Source organism: Sphaerodactylus townsendi, linkage group LG01, assembly GCF_021028975.2.
Source record: "Sphaerodactylus townsendi isolate TG3544 linkage group LG01, MPM_Stown_v2.3, whole genome shotgun sequence".
NCBI lineage: Eukaryota > Metazoa > Chordata > Lepidosauria > Squamata > Sphaerodactylidae > Sphaerodactylus > Sphaerodactylus townsendi.
The window spans coordinates 96,453,901-96,480,471 of NC_059425.1; the positions used below are offsets into that span (position 1 = coordinate 96,453,901).

The following is a 26,571-nucleotide window of genomic DNA, read 5'->3' on the forward strand; positions in this document are numbered from 1 at the left end:
CAACTAGCCGAGAGGGAGAAATATCTACTATGTCAGCTGGAGCTTCTTGATCACAAGAGAGGTCTTCTCTTCAGAAACCTTATGTTCAAGACAGGAGAGAAAGGCCTGAGGGTTTAGGCCTGAGGGTTTGTACATAACTAACCGTCTTCAGGCCGGACTGGAACAATGATGTCTGAGATAAAATTGTGGTTGAAAACAGTAGAGTGGAGTTGATCCAGTCTCAGTTCTTCTACCTCTTCTGCCCAACATTTGTCAGTTGTCAGTTGGGCAGTCCTCTCGTCGACCTGTCTGCCTCCTCGGACAACTTCCAACTACCACAGTACGTGACAAGATACCACAACCCATTGTCCTGTGCAACGGATGCTCTCACAACATCTTGGCCTTCTTGTCTGCTATATGCATTTCCACCACTCCCACTTCTCTCCAAAGTCCTATGAAAGATCGCCTTGGAGAAAGCTTTGATCATTCTCATCGCCCCCAGATGGCCCAGAAGACCATGGTACTCAACCATGTTAGAGATGGGGGTATCCGATCCGATCACACTACCAATCATGCAGGACCTTCTCTCCCAGGGGCCTCTCTGGCATCCAGCTCCCGAATGGTTCAAGCTGACCTCCTGATGCTTAAAAGGAACAGGCTGAAAAGGAAGGGGTACTCAGAGAAGGTCACCTCAACCAATCTTTCATTTCAAAGACGATCCACGATAAACATATATAATTTATCTTGGAAAGCATTTGTGTGCTGGAGCAGATGAAACAACACTGAACCCGAACATCCGTCCATAAACCAGATTCTGGAATTCCTGCAGAATGAATTTGAATTGGGCCTAAGAAGTGCAACTCTTCGTCATCAGGTAATTGCCCTGACTACAGTATGCCCATCCATCAAAGGAAAGTGCATCTCCAATCATCCAGATATTGTCTCCCCCCCTCCTTTCTAGGAGGATTAAGTTTAAGTGAGATGCCTATGTTAGGAAACAACTGCTGTTTTTATTTGTATTTATGGAAGCTGTATTATGATGATTTTATATTTATGGTTTTATGTTGTACGCCGTCCAGAGCCCTTCGGGGATGGGGCGGTATGTTAAATAAACAAATAAATAACATAAAAATATTGCTAGCTTCCTGAAAGGCATGCACCTCTCTCAATCTCCAGTGGCTTATCGATTTCCTTCCTGGAGATTACACCTGATCTTGTCTGCACTGACCAAAACCCTATTTGAGACAGTGCTGACTATTGAACTCAGAGGGCTTAGAATGAAGGTGCTCTTTCTTGTGGTGATCACCTCAGCCAGAAGGATATCCGAACTAAGATCACTTTCCGTAAATTCAAAACTCTGTATTTTCCACAAGGACAGGGTCGTTCTGATTACAGATCCAACCTTTCTGCCCAAAGTAAACTCTATTTTTCATCTCAAGCAACAGATTGCCGTGCCAAATTTTTGCCCGAACCTGTCACACCCCAAAGAATGATTGTGGCACATCCTTGATGTGAGATGGGCTCTGAAAGCTTGCATCATCAGAACGGAGGACATAAGGAAAACTGAGTCTCTTTATAAATGTGACTCAACCCAAAATTGGGATCCAAATGTCAAAAGCAGCAATTAGTGCTACCATTCCAATATGGTGACGCAGCTAGAGTCTTCAGCAATGCGAGCTCTATCACTCTTTTTAAAATCGTTTTTTTTATTCCTTATCTTTAGTAACTTAATATTTTCGGGTGTTTATCTGCTTAGTCTTGAACCAACCTGCAGCTCTAGTTAATTTTTTTTACACTATAATTCCCTTCCCTTGGCTTGCCTCCCTTGCCTTGAGTTCGGATTGACTTCAGCTATATATCATTATGAAGACAAGGAATTTAAGGAAGCGTCGCCGTTCTAATTTGAGCTCCAACTCCTTGAATCAGAAATCATGCAAGCAAAGCAGAATAAACTCTTTACCAGCAATCACTCCCCATATTCTTTTCACTGTGGGCTTGAGCTTTCCAATAGGTTTGTTGCTTTGGACTCCTCTGCCATCCCTCCTTCTGACAAGGTGACCGTGCATGCAAATGTGAATTGGAGCGAATTGGAAGCAGATTGTGTACCACCTTTACTTCCACTTCCACTGACTTGAGAAACTGAGGGGCCTTCAGTGGGGGTTGGAAATGACCAGAATGACTGACCATCCGGAAAATTTGGGGATTGAGTTTCCACTTCACGTCCCTGACTTGTTGTCAGCTGAGCCAGTCCACTGTCTTTTTTAGCACGCCCTGTATGTGCTCCATCTCAATGGACAGCTGGGGCTGCTCCACCCAGATCAGGACCCTGGAGGCTTCTCGATGTAGTTTCAATTATCTGGAGCCCTCCTGGTTGTTGACATATATCTTGGAGCCCATACTGTCTGTCCTGATCAATACGTGCTTGAAGCTGTCATTGAAGCTGTTGTTGAAAAGGTTGTCATTTGAAAATTGAAGCTGTCTTTGAAAATGCTGTAGGGCTAGAATGATGGCCCTGGTTTCCAGGATATTGATGGACAGTCTGGATGCGTCCACTGACAACTTGCCTTGCACAGATTGGTTGTGTAAGGTCACTCCCCACCCCATCAGGCTGAAGTCCGTGAACAGCTAGGGTCGGTTTTAGGGTCATTAAGATTTCCCTTGTTCCAGGTTAGACCTCAGGGTCCACCAGCAAAGGCTGCCTCAGAAGGATTGTGGAATTAGGAGCGTTTTGTGTGTGCCATAACTGGTGTGCCCACTTGAGGGACTTGCAGCAGTTGCTGGATGTAGGGAGGGGGGGTACTACATACAACTTTTTAACTGTGGGAAGTAGTCCCTTGGTGTTGGCTGGATTTATCCATTCTCTCAGGATGCATTTTTCAAAACATTGTGGAATGGGGAAAAAACTTTGCTTCGTGATTTCCTGAGGTAAATAATTGGCAAGTCCCTCTGGGGCAGCCTTTGAAGGTTTTAGAATGTGAAGTGGATGCAGAAGATGGGGGTACTTCTGCATCTGCAGAATCTTGGAGGTGTAGGGCTGAGACTGTCTTATTTATGAGTAGCTGTAAGTCCTCCTGCTTAAAATATCACAGAGATTGTTCTGAGGGATCCATGGATTGATCCTCAGAATCTGAGAATTGGTCACCTTCCTCCCTTTCCTCCAGAATACTGCCCTCCTCCTCCCACTCCTCCCCCCCCCCTGGGAACTGCAGGAGATCCTGTGACTGATGCAGGTGATGTTGCATAGCACCGGGCTGCCACCTATGGGGGATATAGGGGGCTCTGGTAGAGGGTTCAGAGGGATGGACTTGGGGTCCATGATCCCTGGAGGAGAGATGCTTCCTAATCTCCTCCTGCATAGTGCTCTTGAAGTTCCTCTGGTGAGGCATTTTGCCAGGAGGAGGCATTGGATGAAGCGTTTGTGGACGGAGTAGAAGCTGGAAGAGAGTCAGCTGACCTCTGTTCCTCCCCTGACACTCCACTTGTTACTTCCTGGTCCTGTCTGGGTACAGGGGAAGCCTGCCTAGAGGAGATTGTATGTGGATTCAGGCACTCCGTAGCTCTTGGGGAGCTGGAGGTGCCTGCCGATACCATGCTGCACGGAGGCGAGCCCTTGGGAGGCACTCAGCAGTGGGTCGGCGAAACGTGGCATTTTTTACGTTTAGAGGCTCTCACACGTTGCCTGGAAATCGGACTGTCTTGAGCGGCCGTGATCTTATCTTCTGTGCAGGGGAAGGCTTGGGGCTTTCCACACTGGTGGAAGGAGCCAAAATGCGAGCCTGAGAGGGTCTGGTAGCCTCGGCTGTGGAGGGGGTGAAGATCTCCCTCTCTGGAGAAAAGGAGCCCGATGCCATCTTAAGAGGCGAGTTTTGGCGGGAAGGAATCTGTGTGCCTTGGGAGCTGTGCAGATAGTAAGTTCTCTCTCTCCCACAAATGGTTTGGGCAAGAGTTAGATACAGACAATAATGCACTAAACGGACAAATGAAAGAGACTGATGAACAGGTAGAATGAAAGGAATAGTTCAGTTTCTGTAGGAGCCTGAAGAAACCATGCACTCCCTGCAGAGGCAGGAAAAATACTGTGGAGAAAATGGCTCCTTAAGCTACTAAAGGAAGCGACGTTAAAGCTTTTCCTGCCTCCCTCCAACTGGTGAAGGAAAACACCCAGACAAGATGTCCTCTGCCTCCATGAGAAAGGTTGTTACCTGAAGTAACTACTATGCAAAGACCATTTAAAGCAGCCTCCGTGAGAACTTATTATATATCACAGCCCTTAGTATGTGTCATTTATTTAGCTCTTTGCCTAGTGACAGGGAGATAATTGTTTACTAAGCAGCAACCCCCTCTCCATATTCATAAACAAAGACTGAAAATAGTTACTATTTAAATATAAACTTTTAAAAAACATGTATTTTTGCTTTTAAAAACAATGGCAGGCAGTTAAACACTGAGCAGGATATGGCTAAATTAATTTAATGTAAGTTCCAACTGTTTTCAGCTAGAATGTTTAAGAACCCGCTTGATGCTCTCCAATTGTAACAGATTTAAAAGTGCATAATTTTGGCAGGCTCATGTCCCAGTGAGTATGAGTGTAAACATATGTAGTTTTAAATCTAAAGGACAAATTTAAAATCCATCCAAAAGCACAAGGCAGAAAGTAAAACATATCCAAAACTAAACAGAAGTTATGGTACATTCATATGTCTACCATCATTTTTTGGAGTGGGCAAATTTCTTTAATTTTTTCATGGGTCCTTTAGCTATGTAATATCTCTTAGGAAGAGAAGTTACAGAAGTCAAGCAGCTGACTTGGCATGCAAACTGAAACTGAGACCACATATCCATAAAGATGCTGCCATGACCATTTACTTCAATGCAATAAGGAAGAAGATTAAGGGTAATTAAACAGTTACGGAACACTAAGAGTAACTGGGTATAAAGAAGAAAGTCCATGCAGAAACCCACAGTATAAACACTGCATGCTCAAGAGAAGTCCCCAATCACAATGTTTTAGCACCAAATGGCCAGAAAGGAATACAAACAGCAGCTATTTCTGCACCAAAATTATTCTTCTCATTCCATACAAGATGTCCTCCGCCTCCAGGAGAACATGTGGAGTTATCTGGGCACTATGCATTTGAGAACCTTCCCACAAGCGGACATCTTCAATCAGCCATAAAAGGCAAGGGTCAAGCACTGAGAATGTCAGCTGGACTTTTTCAACCAGTTTGTCTACATCCTTGGGTCAAATAAACGGAAAGTCACTGAAGTAACTGCAGTTAGATGGTGTATGTAAACTATGCAGTCAGAAGGTATATGTGTACTACACGTATTTACTGACAAATCTGAGTTTTCTCCATTGAGGAATAAAGAAAAATGCTAGATTACAATTCAGGTGGATAATTCTGCGCAGGAGCAATGCTGGCAGAGAAGTAAGAATGTCATCACTGATATTCAGAAGACTTGATAATTAACTCATGTTCAGTCATGCTTATCACAAGTTTCCTTCCACCTGCACACTAGCTGTCTTGTGGTCTGTTTCATTATCTCTGGCTTCCTAGTAAACCAGTGAACTGAAAGGACTCAATGTGATCAAAAAGGAGTAATTATATCAACTGCTTGTGCCATCTCCTGATTCCAGAGATTCACCTGGACTGTGCTGCTGGCAGGCAAGGCATGGTCAGGTCCAGCCTCGCAGGTCAATGTGGGTGGTGAGCACAAGCATGGTCAGGTCACAGTCCAATAGGTCAGGGCAGCGACAGGCAAGGCAAAGTCAGGTCACAGTCCGATAAGTCAGAGCAGGCATGGGCAGACAGCCCCAAGTCCAGAGCACAGTCATCCAAGCAGGCAGGCAGGTTGGGAGCTACAAAAAGCATGGGAAGATTCAGCAGGAAGTGCATTCATTGCACCCTTGCAGAGCCAAGCTTAAGGCAAGGTCCATATAGGAAGATCTGGTTACTGAGGCTGTGATCCTGCAAGAGTTCAGTCCTCCTCAGATTCAGATGCTTCCTTCTCACAGAGCCTTCTGCCATACTTGGCAGAGAAACGAGAACTTTTCTTTTGGTTCTGTAGCTGCTGCTGCTGCTGTCTCCACCTCCTTTGCACAGCTGGCTCATCACAGGGCTTGATGAAGGACTGTGCAAGTTCTCTCAGCTGTGTGGCATCAACTGAGGAAGGGCTGGTAGCTGACTCTGCTGCCTGAATTTCCTCCTGAGCAGCCTGTCAGCTTCTGCTTCTTTGTGAGGAGCTGCTTCTGAAGGCTGTGTGCATCCTCTGAGTCCAGGTAACTGCCCACAGGATGGCCCATGACAAGGACACTGACAGAGGTGCCAGTCATGCCAGTAGGGAACACAGCCAAGAATACATATAGATCCATTAACCTATTAGTATGAGCAATCTTAATGGATCCCCTACCTCTGCTGAGATTGCAGAAGGATAATCTCACCAAGAAATTGTCAGTACAGACAGAATAGAAATAGAAATTTTCCCCACTGAACCATTTAACTGTGTTCTGGGACAAAAAAAAACTAAATCAAGGGCACGCATGAGCTATGAGTGGGGATCATGATATTCTGAAAAGGCCCAATGTGTCACTGCTTAAGTGTGACTCAGCAAATGTGCACAAATCACAAGGCATCAAAAGACAGGGATAAATGTCATTTCAATAATAACTCAATTCAATATTATAATCTTTCCTGCATTTGTTGTTTCAAAGTTTAAAAAATGCATAGATTAAAAACACAATCAGGAATGATTTCAATCAAAACTACATATACATTACTACTGGCAGTGGTAGAAAGTGTGATCAAGTCGCAGCAAACTTATGACAGCCCCATAAGGCAAGAAACATTTAGAGGTGGTTTGTCATTGCCTGCCTGGACGTCTTTGGTGGTCTTCCATCCAAGTACTAACCATGGCTAAATTTGCTTAGTTTCTAAAATCTGGGCCGTTCAGGTCAGACATTACAACTAGCCTCTACTTGGTTGAGTGGATCTGTGTATATCACTGGCGTAATGCCCATTGGGCAAGGTGGGCAGCTGCCCAGGGCATCACCTTATGGGGGGCATCAAAATGCTGGGTTCGTTTTTGGGTATTTTAGTGGTTTTCCATTTTTGGCCTGCAGGGGGCGCATTTTATGCTAGCGGCACCAAAATTTCAGCGTATCATCAGGAGACTGTCCTTATGCTACCCCCCAAGTTTGGTGAGGTTTGGTTTAGGGAGTCCAAAGTTATGGACTCCCAAAGGGGGTGCCCCTATCCCCCTTTGTTTCCAATGGGAGCTAATAGGAGATGGAGGCTACTGTTTTGAGGGTCCATAACTTTGGCCCCCCTGAACCAAACTGCACCAAACTTGGGGGGTATCATTAGGGCAGTCTCCTGATGAGACCCTGAAAGTTTTGAGACTGTGCCTTCAGAAATGTGCCCCCCACAGCCTGCAACCCCTATTGACAGCAATGCAGAAAACTCAATGCAGAACAAAGATTCTTGGGCAAATTTCTAGGATGTTCCTGCAGGGAGTGCATTTTTGGATGTATCAGCACCAAAAATTCAGGGTATCATCTGGAGATGATGGCACTCCCCAAGTTTGGTGCAGTTTGGTTCAGGAGGGCCAAAGTTATGGACCCTCAAAACTGTAGCCCCCATCTCCTATTAGCTCCCATTGGAAACAATGGGGGATGGGGCATCGCCTTTGGGAGTCCATAACTTTGGACTCCTTGAACCAAACTACACCAAACTTGGGGAGTAGCATAAGGACAGTCTCCTGATGATATGCTGAAATATTGGTGCTGATATGTCTAAAAATGCACCCCCTGCAGGCATCAATGTCCTGGTGCAAAAAGAAATTTGGTTATGGTGGAGTGGCCGCCCATGGGGTGGGGGACATCCAACTCAGGTTTTGCCCAGGGCTACAGTTTGCCCAGGGCTGCCTTGTTACGCCCCTGGTGTATATAATGTTGTTATGCCAATAAAGGTTCTTTGTTGTTGTTACTACTAGGTTTCCCAATACCAGAGGCTTTTTCCCATAAGGTATTTTTCATGATGTCTGATTAAAGTTCAATCAATCAATCAATCACACCTTTATTAGCATAAATCAAGATAATACAAGCTCATGTATATAAAGGTTAATTCGTGCAGAGAAACGTTTGCACGCTCATGTAGATATGCTTATAATGTACTAATATAGTATAAATAGCGCAATTGGCAGTAATAAAAACAGGAATAAGTTAACACTTTAAAATGGTTGTCAGGAATAGAGCTACTGTACACGTTATATCAGCATTATAGTCTCCAAGAAGAAAACGTGTGGCGACAGTAGGGTTAAAAAAAATTCTCGCCGCCAGTAAAGGGTGGATTAGTCTAAAACGCGCATCTGCATTTATTTGGCATTCTAAGAGAACATGGGTAAGAGAGTCAATGGAGCCACAGCGACAGTATCTTTGTTGTTTTGGGATTTGATGATAGGTTAAAGTTGATATAGACAAAGTATTAGTCAGAACTGATTTGCTACTCCTGTAAAAATGGAATCAACCAGCAAAACTTACCACAATCTAAAATATGGCTTTCTTGAAACCATAACTACATACAGGCACTGGGCTATGCTGCAGGCAAATAATCTATTTCCAAATATTTTTGTATGGAAAACAATCCTACTAACCTAAATTGGATTAACTACCTAATAAATATGCTTAGGATTGCAGCCAGCCATAAGCTTTTATTTTGGTTACAAAAGATTTACTTTTATTAGCATATTACCTTTTCAAGATTTATTCATGATACTCAATGTTTTCTCACTCCTTCACAAAACGAGAAAAATTAACCTATCATCATTCAAAAAGTGTTTCTATATCATCAATAGATTCATTCGAGTTAAGAATGTAATATCATGTAGCAAGAACTTCACCATCCATCCTATACCATCACTCTATGCTCAGATGTAGTAAAATGATTTGTTATGTTGTTAAATGATCAGGCTATCTATCCAGTAGTACTTTCATCCCAACAGAAAGTCATCCAAATGAAAAGTAGCTCAGGTTTTCTATATCTGCAATGGCTGAAATATCACCTACTGAAAAGCTGGTCTGAAATTAAATGAGGAAAATTGTTGCTAATAGAGAAGAAAGTAAGAGTTAAAAGTCAATTCTGTACCATTTTAAAACAGACCCATTCAAGAAGGGCCATATTAGAAGATCAATTTGTAGCCTACTTGTGTGCATACACAGTGAAAATTCATATTCTCGCATGACCATATTAAAGTTTGTTTAAGGAAAGATTCATTGCTTGCCAAGAAGTTTGGTGGCAAATTATTAAACCACCTTTAGGGGGGAGGATTCCCACAGTCAGCAACTTGAATGCATGATGCCAGGTTTCTCATTCCATTTTAAATTCAGTTTGGATTTGATATCAAAACTGATAGAACAGAATTAAAAAATCTCATTTGTTGCTGTAGTATTAATAATCTTGTTTCCAACACAAAACATTATACTTCTACACTTTCAGATGACATTCATCTCTTACTGGTAAGTTTGATGGTCTCTCTTGTTGTATTAGGTTCAGTTCTTCGTGGTTAGGCTTGCCTTGGGAAAGGGGTGGTTGGGATCTGGTTCCATAGCCTTCCTGAGACATATCCTAGATAAAACAGAAAAGAAACCCTTCATTATTTATACTGAAATCTAATAATGAGAATAGAGAATGACAATTCATTATCTTTTAAAAATTTTACTTCATAGATACTTCATACTTTAAATTTTATTTTACCTTTGTCCATTACGGGGGCCCAAAGGGGTACAACATTCTCTTCTTCTCTATCCTTATAACAATCCTGTGAAGTAGGTTAGGCTGAGGGTACATGACTGGCCCAAGGTCACCCAGCAAATATCCGTTGCAGAGTAGAAATTCAAACCTGAGTCCCTCAGATCCTAATCTGACACTCCAACTATGACATAACGCTGGCTTATGTCCATGTGATGCAGTCCCATTGCTGGTTCAACATCTAAATGTGAAAATCCTCCTTGCGTATGTTACACCAGCACTGGGACAGAATCCATCCCTATGCCTTTTTGTGGAAACACCAATGGGAAAAGTGAAAAGTTATGCACAGTGTGTAGAATATCAGTTCTTAAAATGACAATAGTCATGAAGCTTTCCAATGTACACTAGAACAATTCCTATAGTATTTCTTGAACAATGTAAATTTCAAAATGCTCGAAAGATAAGCAACATTAAGGGCATAATCCAGTACACCTTTTCCCTGCCTGAAGTACATGCAAGTAGTTCAACAAGCTCTCTTGGTGAACTGATGTCGACTTCATGTAACCTATTAAATCCCTTCCCTCTACTTATCGTAAGTTGCTCACGCTCCAAAGTCATATGTAGGTAAGTTGGGAAGAGGAAAACAGAATCAGGATGCTCCATATATGGACACTTTGCCCAAGGTGGATTTGACTGTGCCTTATGTTTCTATCTCAATACATTTAAAAAGCAAATTGCTTTGGGAGAGCTTTAATAAGCTGTCAGTAATCCTGCAACTAGTTATTCATGCATAAATCCCACTGAAGTCAACAGGATTTATCTTTACATTACTTGTCACAGAATCACCACAAGAGCCAACAACCTACAGCATAGTTTTCAAGCACTGGACATCAAAGTGAAAAAAGAACAAAACTGATTTTTTTTCATGAAAAGATTCCCAGTAATTTAAAACGGAATTTCCTTTCCCAATTTAGCAAAGGAAAAGAAAATGTAATCACTACCTATTAAATATATAGAAAAATTAGATTTATTTTCTGCTTACAAGTGTCTGTTCATTGCAAGTCTTCCTGACAACTCTATTCAACCATTCCTGCTTATCTTACCACATATAATTCCCTAAGCAGCCACCAATTGTCTCCTCCCAATGACCCCACCAACAGGCACACAGAATTTAGTCCTGAGCGCCCATTAGTGGAAGCACCATCCCTCGCAATCCAACCACACCTCACCCACCCTTCCCCAAACCTGCAGCAAGACTGGCCCAGTGGCCATTCCCACCAGGTCTGCCACTCTCCCCACCCACGATCACCCTGTGGCTTCCCTCCTTGCTGCCTGCTACTCTGCCAGGCCTGAGATCACCCTCCCAAATCTGTCAGCCACCCTCCCCCACCCCCAAAATCAACCTGGGCCCAGTTGAGAAGCAATGCCAAGCTGCCCTTCCACCAGTCCTCCCCACACCCCAAAACCCAACCTTGACCAGGTTGAGAAGCACCACCTCTCCCTAAAAAAGCACAGCCCAATAGAACAGTGGTGACTTGCCACCCGCTGCTCCGTCATTTCCAATACCATCCTCCCAGATCCCTCAGCAACCCTCCCCTCACCTCTAAAACCAACCTGGGCCCAGTTGAGAAGCAGTGCCAAGCCCCCTTCCCACTAGACCTTCTCCAGCCACGCTCCCCCAGCCCCAAAACCTAACCCAAGACGGGCAGAGAAGCAGCGCCAAGCTGCCCTCCTGGCAGGCCTTCTACCTGCCTCCCCACTCCCCCAGTCACCCTCCTCTTGCCCCCAAACTCAACCCCAGCCAGGGGGAGAAGAAGCACCAAGCCACCCTCCTGCCGGGCTTCCCACCCACCTCTCCATTCCCCCATCCGCACTCTCTCTGCCCCCAAAACCAACACGGACCTCCTGTCCAAGGCCCTGGCCTCCAGGCTTCCACTCCCCACTGCAGCAACCCATCTGTAAAGCCTAACGCAGTGGCACGGACCAGAAGCAGAACACCAGAGTGACCCTGGAGTGACTGGGGGCGGGAAAAGCGATGGGGGTCACAGAAAGTGGGTGACCAGGAAAACCTGCTGCCAGTCTACCCAGTCCCCCACCTGCACTCTCCCACCCCCCTGTCTGGAGTCCATTTCATTGCAGTTTAAATGGGCTTTCCTGCAAGTTCTTAAACGTATGGCCAAGAAGCAGGATAAAATGTGAAGTACTTATTTTAGCATATATAAGTGGCACATGAAAGTTGAAGAATCAATTTCCAATTGCAGAATAGAGATATTACACCTTAACATTCAAGAGGAGCAGAACTGATTTTGTTGTTCTTTCCCCCTACTTTACATAACAGATTGCTCTCAGTTGTGTTTCAGTTTGCTACTTTGATAAAAACTGAATGGGAACAATTATTTTTACATACAACATTTTTACATGAAAATAATTTCAGCACACCACCTAAGTGCTTTCATAGTTACACATCTGCTTCTTGAAAAGCACAATCTGGACAGTCCAAAGCATCTGGACCAACAGTAGCTACTGCTGGTCCAGTGACACTATAAGCTTTTTCAATCTTAGTGGATGAATCAAATGGGATGTTCCATCCCATATGGATTTCCAAATGTGTAGGAAAGGGAAGGCCCACAGAACAAATTCTTGTGAGGTAGATCTGACCATCATACAACAAAACCCAAAAAGGAGTCTAATGGTGCCTTCAATGAACAACAGAATGAGAAATGTGTTGCTTTTTTATTGATAACAGTACACCTGGATTCAAACTACAGGGCTTCTCTTTCAAACAGGTGAAGCGGAATTTTCTGCTCCATTTTAATGGAGATGCAAAACTAGCTAATAAGCATGCACTGTCATGCTTAGCTACTTCTGCCATTCTGACCTTGGTGTCAAAGAAAATTTGAATTGTATCAAGAGGGAGAAGACCCTGGATTTTTATTTTTTTTAGAAAGCTATAAAACTGGCTTCTGAGGGTAGTTGTGTTAGTCTGCAGTAGAATAACCAAATTCGAGTCCAGCAGCACCTCAGAGACTAGAGTTTTCAAGAGTCAAAGCTCTCAAGGAACTCTCAAACACTCATCCCTCAAAAATCTTGTTGGTCTTTATGGTGCTTTTGGACTTAAATCTAACAATAAAACTGGTGTGCCGGTTTCTTTTTGGGATGCACAGACCCTTTTAAGTGTGTGACAAGAAAAATCTTAAAGGTCTTCTGTATGGTTACTAGCAAAGCAACAATTAGGCTTCAGGATGAGAAAGGCTGGTGACTGAATGATTATTACCCACTGTGACGCCCTCTATTTTCCCTTCCAGATTTTTGCTTGTGACACAGTTCTCCCGCTGCGTAGGCCAGCAGGTTCCTCTGGATTAACAGCAAGATTTAAAATCAACAAATGGCACAACGTCTCTATTCAGCTGCCTTCCCCCGTTATAAGCAACATAAAAGTGCAGGACAGCTTCACAATGGACAAACAAATGAGCAAACCTCTGCTTTTTCTTTGAAATTTAAACACACCCTCACTATTTGTTATCTACACAGAGGTTTCTGTAATAAATCCTCAACAGAAAACAGTAGTTGTTATATTGTTTGTTCAACCAGCTGTCTTCTTTTTCGTTTAGAATTCTAGCCAACAAACAAACAAGCATTAAAAATAGGACTGACATTAAATGTTGAAAACAGGCTTGCAAAGTGGGTAGGAGAGTGACAGCAACAAACAGAAGGGAGGGAAGAGTGCAAGAGACAGGAAGGGCTCACAGTTCCTTTACAAAATCACAGACTACATTAAAAAACAGCTATTATAAGAGCTATAAACTTGTCTTCTAACTATCCATAGCACAGTAACGTCCCAGTGCACCTGAGGGAGAATTTCAAGTTGTACACATGAGCTCCTGCGTAGTTGGTCTGTCTGGTTTGTTTCAAGTTGGCACAGAATCCATGCCTGCAGAATAATGTTCTTCTGGGCATAGTGGCTCTATGGTGATATAATGTCAATTAAAAAAAACAATTAATGGAAACGTGTGTGTGGAGAGAGAGTCAGGTCCTCTTGAGGACCCACAAAAGTTTGCTCAGTTCTACACACACAAACTTCTTTGAAAAGTAGCAACGGAGAGACATCTCATATCTAATGATCAAATGCAATAGTTTCATATACTACCAAAAAGCCATATAAGAAAGCTTCCAGAATTCCATTACTGCATACATTTACTAAGCTGTCCAATTCCTGCTCCTTAGCATTTTCAGTCTGGCATTAGACAATTACATACAATCATTTCCCAAAAAATAAAGGCAAACTCAAAAGAGACATATTACAGCATATAATTAGGAGAAGAGGTCACATTATTACCTATTGCAAGGGTTTTGTTTTTTGTACATTATTTATGTTGTCTCATAACTTTCTGGAACTGTCATTTATTTATTTAGATCCCAGTCACACACTTCCCAGGCCTTGCCCCTTCAAAGTAGGTAACAGTGAAAACATAATAAATACTAAACAATGGTATTGAATGTTGGTAAGTTTTTTGGAAGGTGCAACCCTTCAGAACAACCACAAACAAACAAAAACCTTTGTGGGCCATTTTTACCCTTATGTACATGCAGAGCCTGGTTTGGGATGAAAATATATGTGTATTTTATACAGAGAGCAGGTCAATTGTATACTCTCACCTTGTTCCAAAGATTTGGAAATCTTAAAAAGATGTCACTGAGCAGTATCCCAACCTCACAGGGAAGGGTAGTGCCACTGAAAAGAGCAATGACATTTTAAGCATAATTACACCCTTTGAAGGGCTTTGAATGGTGTAACTCTACTTTCGATGGCACTGTATGCCAAGTTGACAACAGAGTTGGTACCTGATTAAACAATTTCCTAGAAGATATTGATTGGTGGGGAAGGCATGTAAGGGTGGAGGAATTCCTTAAAATATGACATCACCACAGAAATTATGGGGAGTAAATACATTTTCATATGTTACGTATGTAAAAGAAGAGAAGGAAAGAATAGCGACACAAGTCACTGGAACAAAAAAACATTCATTTTAAAATGCTAGGCTAAAATTTTCCAATCAACTATTCTGTATTCTGATACCCGCTCAGAATTAGCACTTAGCTGAAAGTGCAATTTCCAGAATACATTAATTTCCACTCTATCCTGAGGGCTCAGGGCTGCTAAAAACATTTTTGAATTATATGCCTGGGACAATTTCCCTTAAACGTTTGTTTCAAAGCCACCTGAGAGAACCTATGGTCAAAATCATACAAATATTGCATAAATACAAATTAGATACAAATTTTCAAAAAATAAAGAATTCACAATGGAAAAAGATCTGATAAATGGACCAAAGGAGGAGGGTAACGAGGCACAACAAAATCAAACATTTCCCTGACACACATGCACACTTAAGAGGCCACTCCAAAGTATCATTTCTTTTCACTGGGGCTTACTCATAGGAAAGTGATCTTAGGACTGCAGTCACAATGATTTAGTTACGAATATGAATATGGGGGCAGAAGCTGATTTAGTACAAGAGGTAAAGGAAATTCTGCCTGTTTTTGCCAATAGTCCTTTCCTCACAGTAAAGTTCATGTAGAAAACCACTGGGGTGAAGAAGCAATCAATCGCAGCTGAACCAGCAGCAAGTGAGAAGGTGGAATTAAAAATCTGGTACATAATGTGATAATAATCTGGCATATGCTCCAAAAAGTATAAACATCACAAACACAAAAGTCATTCAGAATGCTTGGCTATGTATGAACAGCTTGTTATATGCTTCTGAAAGATCACATTCTCAAGCATGTTATGCAGTAAAGAATTATCACCCACACAATCAGGAACAGTTGTTTACCCATCTTCTTCAGAATATGAGCACCTGGTACACTGATTACAATGGTTTTATTTAAATAAAATGATTTACTGTGCCAATAAATTCAGGTACTTCATATTGTTCTAGACAATGCACCTTTAACATCTACCTTTTCTTCTATTCCCACATTACAGAGTATGTACATTTACATCATTTTCAAAATTTGGAGAGGAGATTGCATGTGACAGCCGTGAGACAGGTGAAATCTTTTAACAGAGGTCAAGCTGCAGCATAGAAACCAGACAGAGTAACACATGGCACTAATGCAAAAAAATATTTTATACAGCACTGAAGAGTTTTCCTAAGCAAGGAGAGAAAGCTGTGCATTGAAACTGGTAGAAAACTTCCGATGATTATTAGATATTAATTCATTCCTAATACCACCTTCCAGAGTTGTAAACATATGAATACAAATGCTTTCTTTTTCTTAACTACCGGTATTCTTCAGACACCATAAAAAAGAAAAAGTAATAGCTCCAGATATAAAAAATATAACAAAAATATATACGTTTTTTGCTCCAAGGCTTTCATGGCCGGAATCACTGGGGTGTTGTGTGGTTTCCGGGCTGTATGGCCATGTTCTAGTAGCATTTTCCTCTGAAGATGCCAGCCACTGATGCAAGCGAAACGTCAGGAGAAAATGCTACTAGAACACAGCCATACAACTCGAAAACCACACGACACCTCAATATATATGTTGTTTCAAAAATTAACATCAAGGTGAGAATTGTAGAAGTTAATATAGTGCAAGGGAAGTTCCATTACTTGGTTTCCTCACTGGAGCAGTTGATGTGCAAGCCACTGAGATCGAAGAGTGGATCAGTGCCAACAGAATCAAAATGAGGCTGGCTCTTTAAGTTTTTATTCACTGTTATTCCGAACAACAGTGCTGTTTATTCAGGTACTGGGATTAAGATGGCTATTAATCAGGCCATAAACACAGTTGTTCACTGTTCATGAATGAGACAACTTGTTTGATCCAGTCAGAACTACAGATAAACCATTCACCCATCCAACACTGTGCATCCGACTTCCTCAGCCTTAGTAAAAAATGTTTCCATTACCTGTCTTGAGGCCTCTTAGAGAAAGGAGGGCTACAAATAAGGTAAACAAATGCTTCCAATGGCACATGGTCTGTCCACAACAATATTTCTAAATGTTGTTCTATTCTGGCTGGCTGGCTGGCTGGCTGGCCAGCCAACTACTGTCATAAGAGACTGCCAATAAAGCCCTAAAAATTGTTACTCCAGTCTAAGCCTTCTGATTTCAATGTGCTTCAACTGGAGTAACCGTTTACAACTGCACTGTGCAAGTCGTACACCCTTTTGATGCTCAACATTGTAAGTACTTGACATGTGATATACTTGTGAATGGTGCAAGAATATCCAAGTCTGACTCACAATGAAACGTGTACTTCATGTCTTCACAAGTTCCCATTTTTGCTACAGGAATTACTTATGGTAATCATTCAACAAAGCAGAAACCTTAACTTTAGATAAGGCCTTAAATTGAGGAATGAAAAATGACAACAGTTACAGAGAAGAAATCATTAAAAGGTAAATCACAGCAGTCCAAAACAACCCCAACCCTCAAATGTAATTTAGACCTCTGACTTACTAAGAAAGATTTGTTTCTGATTCTTAGAATCAAAAACTACATTTGTGTACAGTAACTCTTGCCCTCAGACATCAGAACTAGAGTTTTATGACAAACATACTGGGCAATAAAATATCCTAGAATTCATTTTCTTCTACTTCTTCATTCCAAATATTCCAAATCAAAAAGACAAGATGGACGACTCCACAAAATCTTTTTTTAAAGAAAAACCAAAGCAGAGGGGGAACTAGAAGTTTCAAATAAAAAAATACACAGTATAATTAAAATGAAAGAAATTTTACTGCAATGGAGTATAGCCTGCTTTCTCTAATTTGATATTCATTTCCTGGTGCTACTAATGCCTGCGGTCTGACATCAAGCTCTCCATCCTTGCTTCCCTCTTGAAAGGCACATTCTTTTGCCACTTGTTTCTAGTGCTATACTTTTGTAGTTGGCTCTACTGCACAGAGAAGTCCAATAAGAAAGTTAAGGATGATTTCTTCAGGTACAATCAGTTTACCACTACAAACTCTATACACCAACTTTATCCAAGAAATAAACTTAATCCAAGCACACCACTTATGAAAACACTCCAGATTTAGATTGTGGCCTGGACATAGGTGTTTGCTCAGTGGGTGACAGTGCCATTCCAAGTGGATTTAGAACCTCCTAAATCCACTGAAGTCAACAGGTATAGAGGGGAGCAACTATGCTGGATGGTGCTGTGAGTCTAGTTTCTTCCAAAATTTAAAAAAAGTGACTCACCAGAACATTTAAACAGTAGTTAGTAAAAGCAATACTGTAACACAAAAGTTCTCTCCAATTGTGGGTGAAATAAAAGCACTGAGACACGCCTCCCAAGCATATGGGGTTTGTGTAAGGAGGTATTGTTAGCTGTAAAAATTATCTTATTACATATTCAGAGAATAATGCCAGTATCTTCTTATTTCCATCATTTTTAGTATGTGTGGCGCCAGGAGCAGCAGGGGCCTGAGACGCTGGCGCAGCATCCAGCACCATGTTCCAGCACTGTGAGGAAGCAGTGGCTGCACACCGGTGAAATTGCCCTTTTGCCAGGGTAAATGCCCTGGGGAGGGTGAATTTGCTGGCATGGTGACATGCTGTTCCCAAAAGCAGATCCACCCCTCCCGCTTTGGATAGGGCTATAAGGCATATACATGCAGGTTGTTTGGGTATTCCCTGTAACACATGAACATGGTTAGATCTAGCTTTCATCAGCATATTGATGACACTGCACACCAAACCTTTGGACAGTGACTGCTTAAGAAAGTCACAGTACTGCAAGTTCACCTGCAGGTAGGACCCTGGGGTAGAACATAGAAGTTACCGACTGCGAAGTTCTGACAGCCACCTATTAGGTGGCATTAGCAACAGAAGCCCACTCCCATTCATAGCAGACATTGATGAAGAACTTGTTAGTTACTAGTTGAGTTATATTCTGTCTGTTTATATCTACATGATCATGGACCAGGATAACCGAACCTCGCTTGAATCCTGAGTGAAATGGGAAACTAAGGCAGGTAGTTTCACAGCTGTTTCTCAATTTGCCCCCCCCCCCCCCCCCCCCAATCTTTCCTTCAAGGAGTTCCAAGGATAGTCCACATAGCCTACCCCACTTTATCGTCTTATCAACACTGTGAGGTAGGTAAGCTTGGGAAATAGTGACTGACTAATTATTCTTCACACACAATTTCTATGGAATGCAGCCAGCGTGAGAATGAATATCCAAGGATCTATATCCAAGGATTGAACCAAAGTGTCCCTGTGCCCCATTCAGCTTGTTGGAGCAGTGACAGATTGAATATATTTCCCACAGTTTGCACTTTTTGTTGATATGTATACATATTATCAGACAAGCAGTCTGCCATTCCTTCCTGGAGCTCCCCTATACATGACAGAAAGATTGCCCAATATTCTTTTTACAAATGGGAAGCATTCTGGGTTATCACTGTGCAACATCACTGACTGAACACAATCATTGAGATGGAAAAAGTATGAAGTATTTTATTTGGCATTTATTTTTTAAATGTGTCCAAGGAATGGAAGTTCACAATTTAAAAACAATACAATATACACATAAGGAACCAAATATATAATTTTAAGAGTAGCCCTCTATTTATAGAAAGAGTATGAATAGCACAAAATGGATATGCTCCTGAATAACATACTTCTCATCCTTGAACCTATAAATGCAGCGTTAGTCACTGTACTTACAATTAGTAGTTACCAAGTATTGTGGCTACACACATGTCTGTAATAACCACATAACAGTAAGGACCACTTTTTGTGGTCTGTTCAGAGAGAGCATACAAAGTACACATGTACAGTATCAGTTTTTTTAACACAATTTTTATTAATTTTTAATTTCTTTATTTTTGAAATAAATTTGTATAGTATCAATTCTGAAGGGATCAATGTGTAGAATTTTGCAGTATTTCTTTTTTAAAATCCAAGTCAACAGTTAGAAGAAAATAATTTTATCCCCACTTATATGTACTCTAAAGAGGAAAGTGATTACTTCCAGAAGCATGCATCACTTAGCCTGGCCACTATGAATGTATTTTGTTTGTACTCCAATATCCATATCCAAAACTGAATGTAAGGAGCATCCTGAACTGCGTTGTGCACTTTCGGCAGATACATAATAATACTGATGTGAGGACTCTGAATGTATAAGCTGTTTGATGCAGCGCCTCAAGTGTAACTGCAGGCGATACATAAACTAAACGTTGATTTAATTTCACCTGGACATTTCAGCAGCATCACAGTGTTCCAGACTTTTCTTCATGTATTACAGAATTGCCAAAATGAAATGAAAACTGTAATTTTTAGTTGTCCTCTGCCTTATCTGATGTATGGAAATTTGAACAGAAACCATCGTTCCATCTTGCTCCATTTCGTAAAAAGTCCTGGAGGAAACACTTCTGTCGAATCTATAGGAAACAGAGCCACGCTGAAGATTCAAAAGTCAGCACTACCATCAGTTCAACAGCTAAACAAAATTACAATCTCTGGAGGGCAACAGGATTAAAAAGATACTGCCTCTTTAAGCTTTTTTTTTTTTTTTTGCTGTGTAAGCAGAGAATTTGGGTCTCAGTACAACAAAATCTTCCACCAGACTGCCTGCCACCAGCAAAAGAATATCTCTGAACCGCAGGGCTTACTCACGTAAATGAGGTCATCACAGTGCCCCAAGCTTACAGTACAGCCAAAATTCTGAAGACAGTTTACGGAATGGGGGGGGGGGGATCAAGCAGCAAGAGCAGCTGGTCCCCCTAGGCTAATCAAACTAGCAATCCAAAGATGCTGCTTCCTGGGAATTTTTTTTATTTTCTTCTCAGGAGTATCTTTCTTACTGGAAGTTTGTGACACAGAGCAGGATTTAAAACAATCTGAGATTGTATTCTTGATATCCTGCTATTTGTATATTCTTGCATTAATGAATGATAAAAAGACTAGATGAGTCAGAAGAGCACACAGTGTTATAACACGCAACTTGAATGCTACAAAGTGTGAAAGTGGATGTCTGGTATTTTAGTGGATCTCTGCTTTAAATCAATGTGTAAAATAAAAGAATGTGAGCCAGAAAAGTGGAATAATCCTTGGGAAAGGGTATGAAATCCAACAAGGAAAACAAGAAGACTAAAACATAACATAATTTTATGAGAATTCCCTGTGCAGAGAAGTCTAGGAAGATGATCACAATCTGTCTCAACCTCACATGAAAAGAAACAGTATGAATAATTTAAGAAGAGAGATGATTTGCTTCTGCAAGATAATGAACTTTTCCTGTCTTAATTTTTTATTTGTTTGTTCTCTTTCCTAGCTGCTAAAACAGCTGAAATTATATCAGAAATAAAATAGCACTTTTTGAGAACTTCTTTTTGCCAGTACTAAGGATTACTGAAATAAAGCCAATGTCACAAGCTGCAAACCAGAAGTGGGCACTATGTAATCTGTATATTCAGAAATGCATCTTCCTTACTTCAACCAACAATGCATGCTTATCTTTCCCTCTCTGATGTGGGCTAGGATCAGTGCAAACATCAATTCTTAGCAGAATAAATAGTTAAGAGCTTAATGGCCTCATCAAAAAAAGGGGCGGAACAGATTCGGGGAGTGGAACGGGGCGACACTAATGGATTTGCCCTCCACAAGGCACTCATCCTGACAGAGGGCAAAGACGGCAGTGTGCGGCAATGGCAGCCCTACTTGTTGGTATAGGGGGCATTCCAGAGGCATACCTGGGGGTGAAACCAACGTTAATTGGCTTCCACTCTGGCTTACCAGGGAACTCTGCTGCAGCCGGGGTGTGCAGGCTGGGCGGGGGTGGTGTGCTGCCACAGCAACATGCAATACTGAGGAGGCTCAGGGCTGGGCTGCTGGCAGTTCAGCAAAGAATAAAGTTCAAGTTTACCAAGTCCGTGGGAAAGTCCAAAGAGAAGTCAATCAGGAATACATTTGCCAGAAATATATACAGCAACCAGGAGAATCTAGGAATCAAGGACAAAAACTGGTCCATTTTCACTCTGGAGACAGCAGTGGTGAGCAGACAAGGTCAGATAGTATGCACTTAGCAACCACAACTGCAGTTCCTACCAAAGGCCTTTTATTCCCCAGAGCTACTTGCCTAGGATTGCTCCTGTAAAGATTCTGGGTAATGCCTAGAATGCTGTTTTGTTGAGTGGCGCCTCTTCTTTAAGGCCACTCTCAACCTCTGTCTGCAATGCCGACTTACATCTGGAGACCCAGAGATGCTTGAATCTTCCTTAGCCCTGCTAATTAGCTTTGAGCCAGAAATCTATGCTGGTTCGGTTCTGCTGATTCAGCAGGCATCTCTCAGTTAACTCTTCCTTGGATGAGCTGTCAGCTACAGCAGGAGAGGCCATGACACTATCTCACACCCAGGGCCCCCCTTCCAAAGAGCCAGACTTCTGTGACTATCCCCTGTGGAAGAGCCGAAGCAGTGCAGGAGCATGAACCTGATGAGCCGGTTCCCAAGAACCATCTTTGGGACCATACCCCTTCCAGTCTACGAGGTACTGTAACACCACCACCACCCCCTTGGTGGAGGCATGAGTCAAGGATCTGAGTCACTTCAAACTCCTCCTGACCACTGACCAACACGGGCAGTCCCCATCGAGGGAAGCCATGAGCAGGTATCAGAAAGGATCAGACATGGCGTGAGCTGGAAGGAGACTGGGTTGATCTGCCGATCTTAGGGCCCAATAAGCGATCTGTGAATTTGCATGAGGGCCGAGATGTGGGCAAGAACTGAGTAGACAGCCAGAGCCAGTCACCTGGAGCCAAGGGACTACGTAGCTGTCGGTGGAGGTCCAATTGAGCCTTGTCTGTGGCTTTGGCATGGTCAAGGTGTTCCCTGAGCAGGGCCTGTTGGGCTTCCAGTTCTTGGAAGAATTCATTGGCCTCAGGTACAGATGTGGACATTGGTGGAGACTGCCAGAACCTAGAATGATTCCCAAAATTGGCAAAGAATGGGGAGTGCCCTGTGGAAGAGTGTTCTGAGTTGTCATACGCCAACTCTTCAAGAGGCAAGAGGCAGTAGAGCCGCTCAATTGTCCTGTTGATAGTCAGCATAGCAGCGTAGGTATTGTTCGAAGACAGCATTCAATCTTTCTGTCTGTCCATAAGTTTGAGGGTAGTGAACGGGCGAAAAGTGTAGACGGGTCCCAAGGTGCTTGTGAAGCGCTCTCCAGAATCATGAAGTAAATTGTGCTCCTCTATTGGAAATCAGGTGTTCAGAAATCCCATGTAGCCAGAATACATGGGCTAGGTACAGACGGGCTGTTTCCTGGGCACTGGGCAGCCCAACATACAGAATAAAATGTCCAATTTTAGTGAATGAATCCACCAGGTCAGTGATAAAATCAAGTGAAATTGTGTGCCAGGGCCGAGGTAGTGTTGGAAGGGGCTGGAGTAGTCCTGGCAGTTTTCCTATTGGGTATTTAGCCCGATGATACATAGTGCATTGTTGGATGTGCTGGAACACATTCTCCTGAATGCAAGGCCAGTTGAAACTCTGGGTAATTGAGTGAGTCGTTCTGAAGCCACCAAAATGTCCTGTTGCTATCCTAGATACATCTTCAGAGGTGTATCACAGAGAGAAGTCTGTTACACACAGTGTGTAACAGACTTCTCTCTGTGATATACCTCTGAAGATGCCAGCCACAGATGTAGACAAAATGTTAGGAACAAGATCTACCAGACCACGGCCACACAGCCCGGAAAACCCATAACAACCAGTTGAATCTGGCTGTGAAAGCCTTCAACAATAGATTGCCAGATGAAGACTCGGTAGTAATTCATGAAGCCTATGAACTGCTTTCATGAAGCCTATGAACTCCTTTCAATTTCTTGGTGCTTGTAGATGATGACGAACCAGTCTAGCATGACCTGGAATACAGAGTTAATAAACCACTGGAACACAGCCAGGACATTGAACAAACCAAATAGCATGACCAGGTATTCATACTGACCATACTGGGTCCCAAAAGCTGTCTTTTGCTCATCCCCAGCACCAATTCTGAGGTCGAACTTGGAAGAGATGGTGGCCCCTTTGATGCGGTCCAGAAGATTAGACATTAGTGACAGGAGATTCTGGTCACGAATAGTGATGTGGTTCAACACCCGGCAGTCATGGCAGAGCCTCAATTCACCACATTTTTTCTTCCCAAACAGAACTGATGCTGAGGTGGGTGAAGTGGATGGTTGGATGAACCTTTGCCAGGGGTTCTTTTCCAGGAATTCTTGGAGAGCGGCCCATTCTGGCTCGGAGAGAGAATACAGATGACCCATTGGCAATGGTGTTCTGGGTTTCAGATCTATCCCACAGTCAAAGAATCAATGTGGCAGTTACTGGTCTGCTCCCTGCTCCTCGAAGACATCCTGATATTCCCAGTAGTCAGGTGGCAACCGGGATCCTCCCTTTGGAGGGCTGAGACTCAGGGTTATGGATTCAGGGTCTCAACCAAACTTGAGCTCCTGCTGCAGCCAATCTATCTGAGGATTGTTCCAGTGCAACTGGTCCATGCCGAGAACCAGGGGGAAGAGAAGCATATGGGTCACATACAGAGACACCTGCTCCTTTTGCTGCTGGATGTGGAGTATGATGGAGACTGTCCCTTGGGACACCAGGCCCGATTTGAGGAGCCGGTCATTTATGGCTTTGACATTTATGGACTGTTTCTTTGTCCTCAAAGTCACTTGGTGTTGTTGTGCAAAGGTCATACCCATATATGATTGGGAGGTCCCGGAGTCCACAAGGGCATAGCCCAGGAGCCAGTGGTTTTCTGGCAACAATAAGCATACAGAGATTAGCAGCAGAGGCAGAGCTTCCACGGGGACATCTGGGAACAAATGCCCCAGGCGTCCGCCGTTCAGTCATGTGGGGGTGGAAAATTGCCCTCCACAACTCTCCTCCTTCCCCCTGACAGCCTTCCTCGGCTTGGGGCGCTTGGCACAGCCAGGTTCAGCTCAGCGATAAGTGGCAAGCAAGCGAGGAAAAAGGTAAGCCACTCTGCCACCACACCCCAAGCCACTCTATTCCATCCTCCTCCACTCCAGCCCTCACCTTGCCACCCTCCCCACCCACCCACCCCTCCCCACCCTGCACCTATCCTCACCTTCCTTCCTATCTCAAGTCACATGGTAAGTGTCACACCTTGAGCAAGAGTGGAGTGGGGGCTGCTACGGCCCCATTAAAGCCCATTGCTGGAGAGGTCCTTCCTCTTCTACCCTTTTCTAGGGGCCATTGCATCTCCCCAGCTTTGCTGCTAGTGGGCTTTGCTGCTAGTGGACTGTTTGGTTGTGGTGGGGGAGGGTGGCCGCCCATACAGGAGGGCATGTGGAAAACTCGGATTTTGCCCTGGGCTCCATTTGCCCTAGCTACACCTTTGATTAGCATGTGTCAGAGGCTGAAATGGTCAGAGCCTCTAGACGCAGTGAGTCTCCCCAAGCTAAGAGTGTCGCAGTCACTTGGGGTCTGGAGTTTAACAGGGCCTGGAGTTTCTTGGGGCAAGAGTGTGCAAAGTGACCTGCACCCCCACAATATAAGCACAGGTTGGCCGTTTGCCACTGAGCTTTTTCTCCAAGGGTGAGGCAAGATTGGACCACTCCAATCTGTATGGGCTGTATTTGGTCACCAGTTGATCTTGAGGTGGTCTGGGGGGCCTCAGGGAGAGCTTGCTCCAGGTCTGGTGTCAACTCCTTTCCTTGGCATGATGATGGTCCTCCAGCCACCCATCGATCCACAAACACAAATAAATCAGGGCAGCAAGGGTTGGGGGTGGTCCACCCTGGTGACCTCATCTAAAAAATCCTCATTGAGCAATTCCAGATTTGGTTACGAAGTGCAAGATAATTCCATTCCAAGTTTTGGGCCAAGAGCTGGTTATGCTCAGCTACTGATAGCCGATCCTGGTCCAGGCGATGGATTCTGGTGATTACCGTGTCCAGCCTTCTGGGAGTCAGTGAAGGTGGTTTTTAGGTGCTCCTCAAACTGGACTCCCCCTCCCAAGAGGCCTTCTGGCGGCATGGGAAGGTTTGAAAAGTCCAAAAGCCTCCCTGTTGTCAAGAAGCCTCTATGAGCCATTTTGGTGGCTAAAAGTCTTAAGTGCGGCCTACTAGCATAATGCTGGCAAAGGCCTGGAGGGAGCTAACTAATTTTGGCTCCTCGGCCACACCACAGCTATGCAGGCGGCAGCAGGGGGCCTAGGATGCTGGTGCACTGTTCAGCACCATGTTCCAGCACTGTGGAATGGTAGAGGCCGCATGTAAACAGGATTGCCCCTCCACTAGGATAAATGCCCCGGGAAGATGAATCTGTTGAGGCACAGTGGCACGTCACTCCCAAGTGCAGATTCACCCCTCCCACTTCAGATAGGGCTATAAGAAATGTACATGCAGGTTGTTTGGGTATTCCCTGGAAAATAAGAGCAGGGTTAGATCTGACTTTCATCAGCGTATTGATGACATCGCAGTCCAAACAGTTGGACAGTGACTGCTTACATAAGTCACAATGCTGACAGTTCACCCAGGGATAGGACCCTGGAGTAAAGCACAGCAGTTAGCCACTGCTAATCTCTGACAGCAACCAATTAGGTGTCATTAGCAACAGCAGTCCACTTCCGTTCATAGCAGACATTGATGAAGAACCTGTTAGTCATTGGTTGAGTTATATTCTCTCGTTTATCTCTGCATGATCATTTTCCAGGACAACCAAACCTCACCTGCATCCTGAATGGAACAGGAAACTAAGGCAGGTAGTCCACAATGCAGAACTGATCCTTGGAATGTGCTCATGATAATGAGTGCTCCATTGTCCCTGAGTACACTTCCTGAAAGTTGAGGGTGACAGG

At 43.3% G+C, this 26,571-nt stretch overlaps 1 protein-coding gene across 1 annotated transcript in view; it reads right to left on the reverse strand.

Annotated features, from left to right (window-relative positions):
• The window catches only part of ARID1B (AT-rich interaction domain 1B), a 464,069-nt gene that overhangs the window by 311,535 nt on the left and 125,963 nt on the right, over positions 1 to 26,571 (reverse strand). The window contains 1 exon segment of the mRNA XM_048488244.1: positions 9,492 to 9,602. Coding sequence (XP_048344201.1) covers positions 9,492 to 9,602 — 111 coding nt within the window.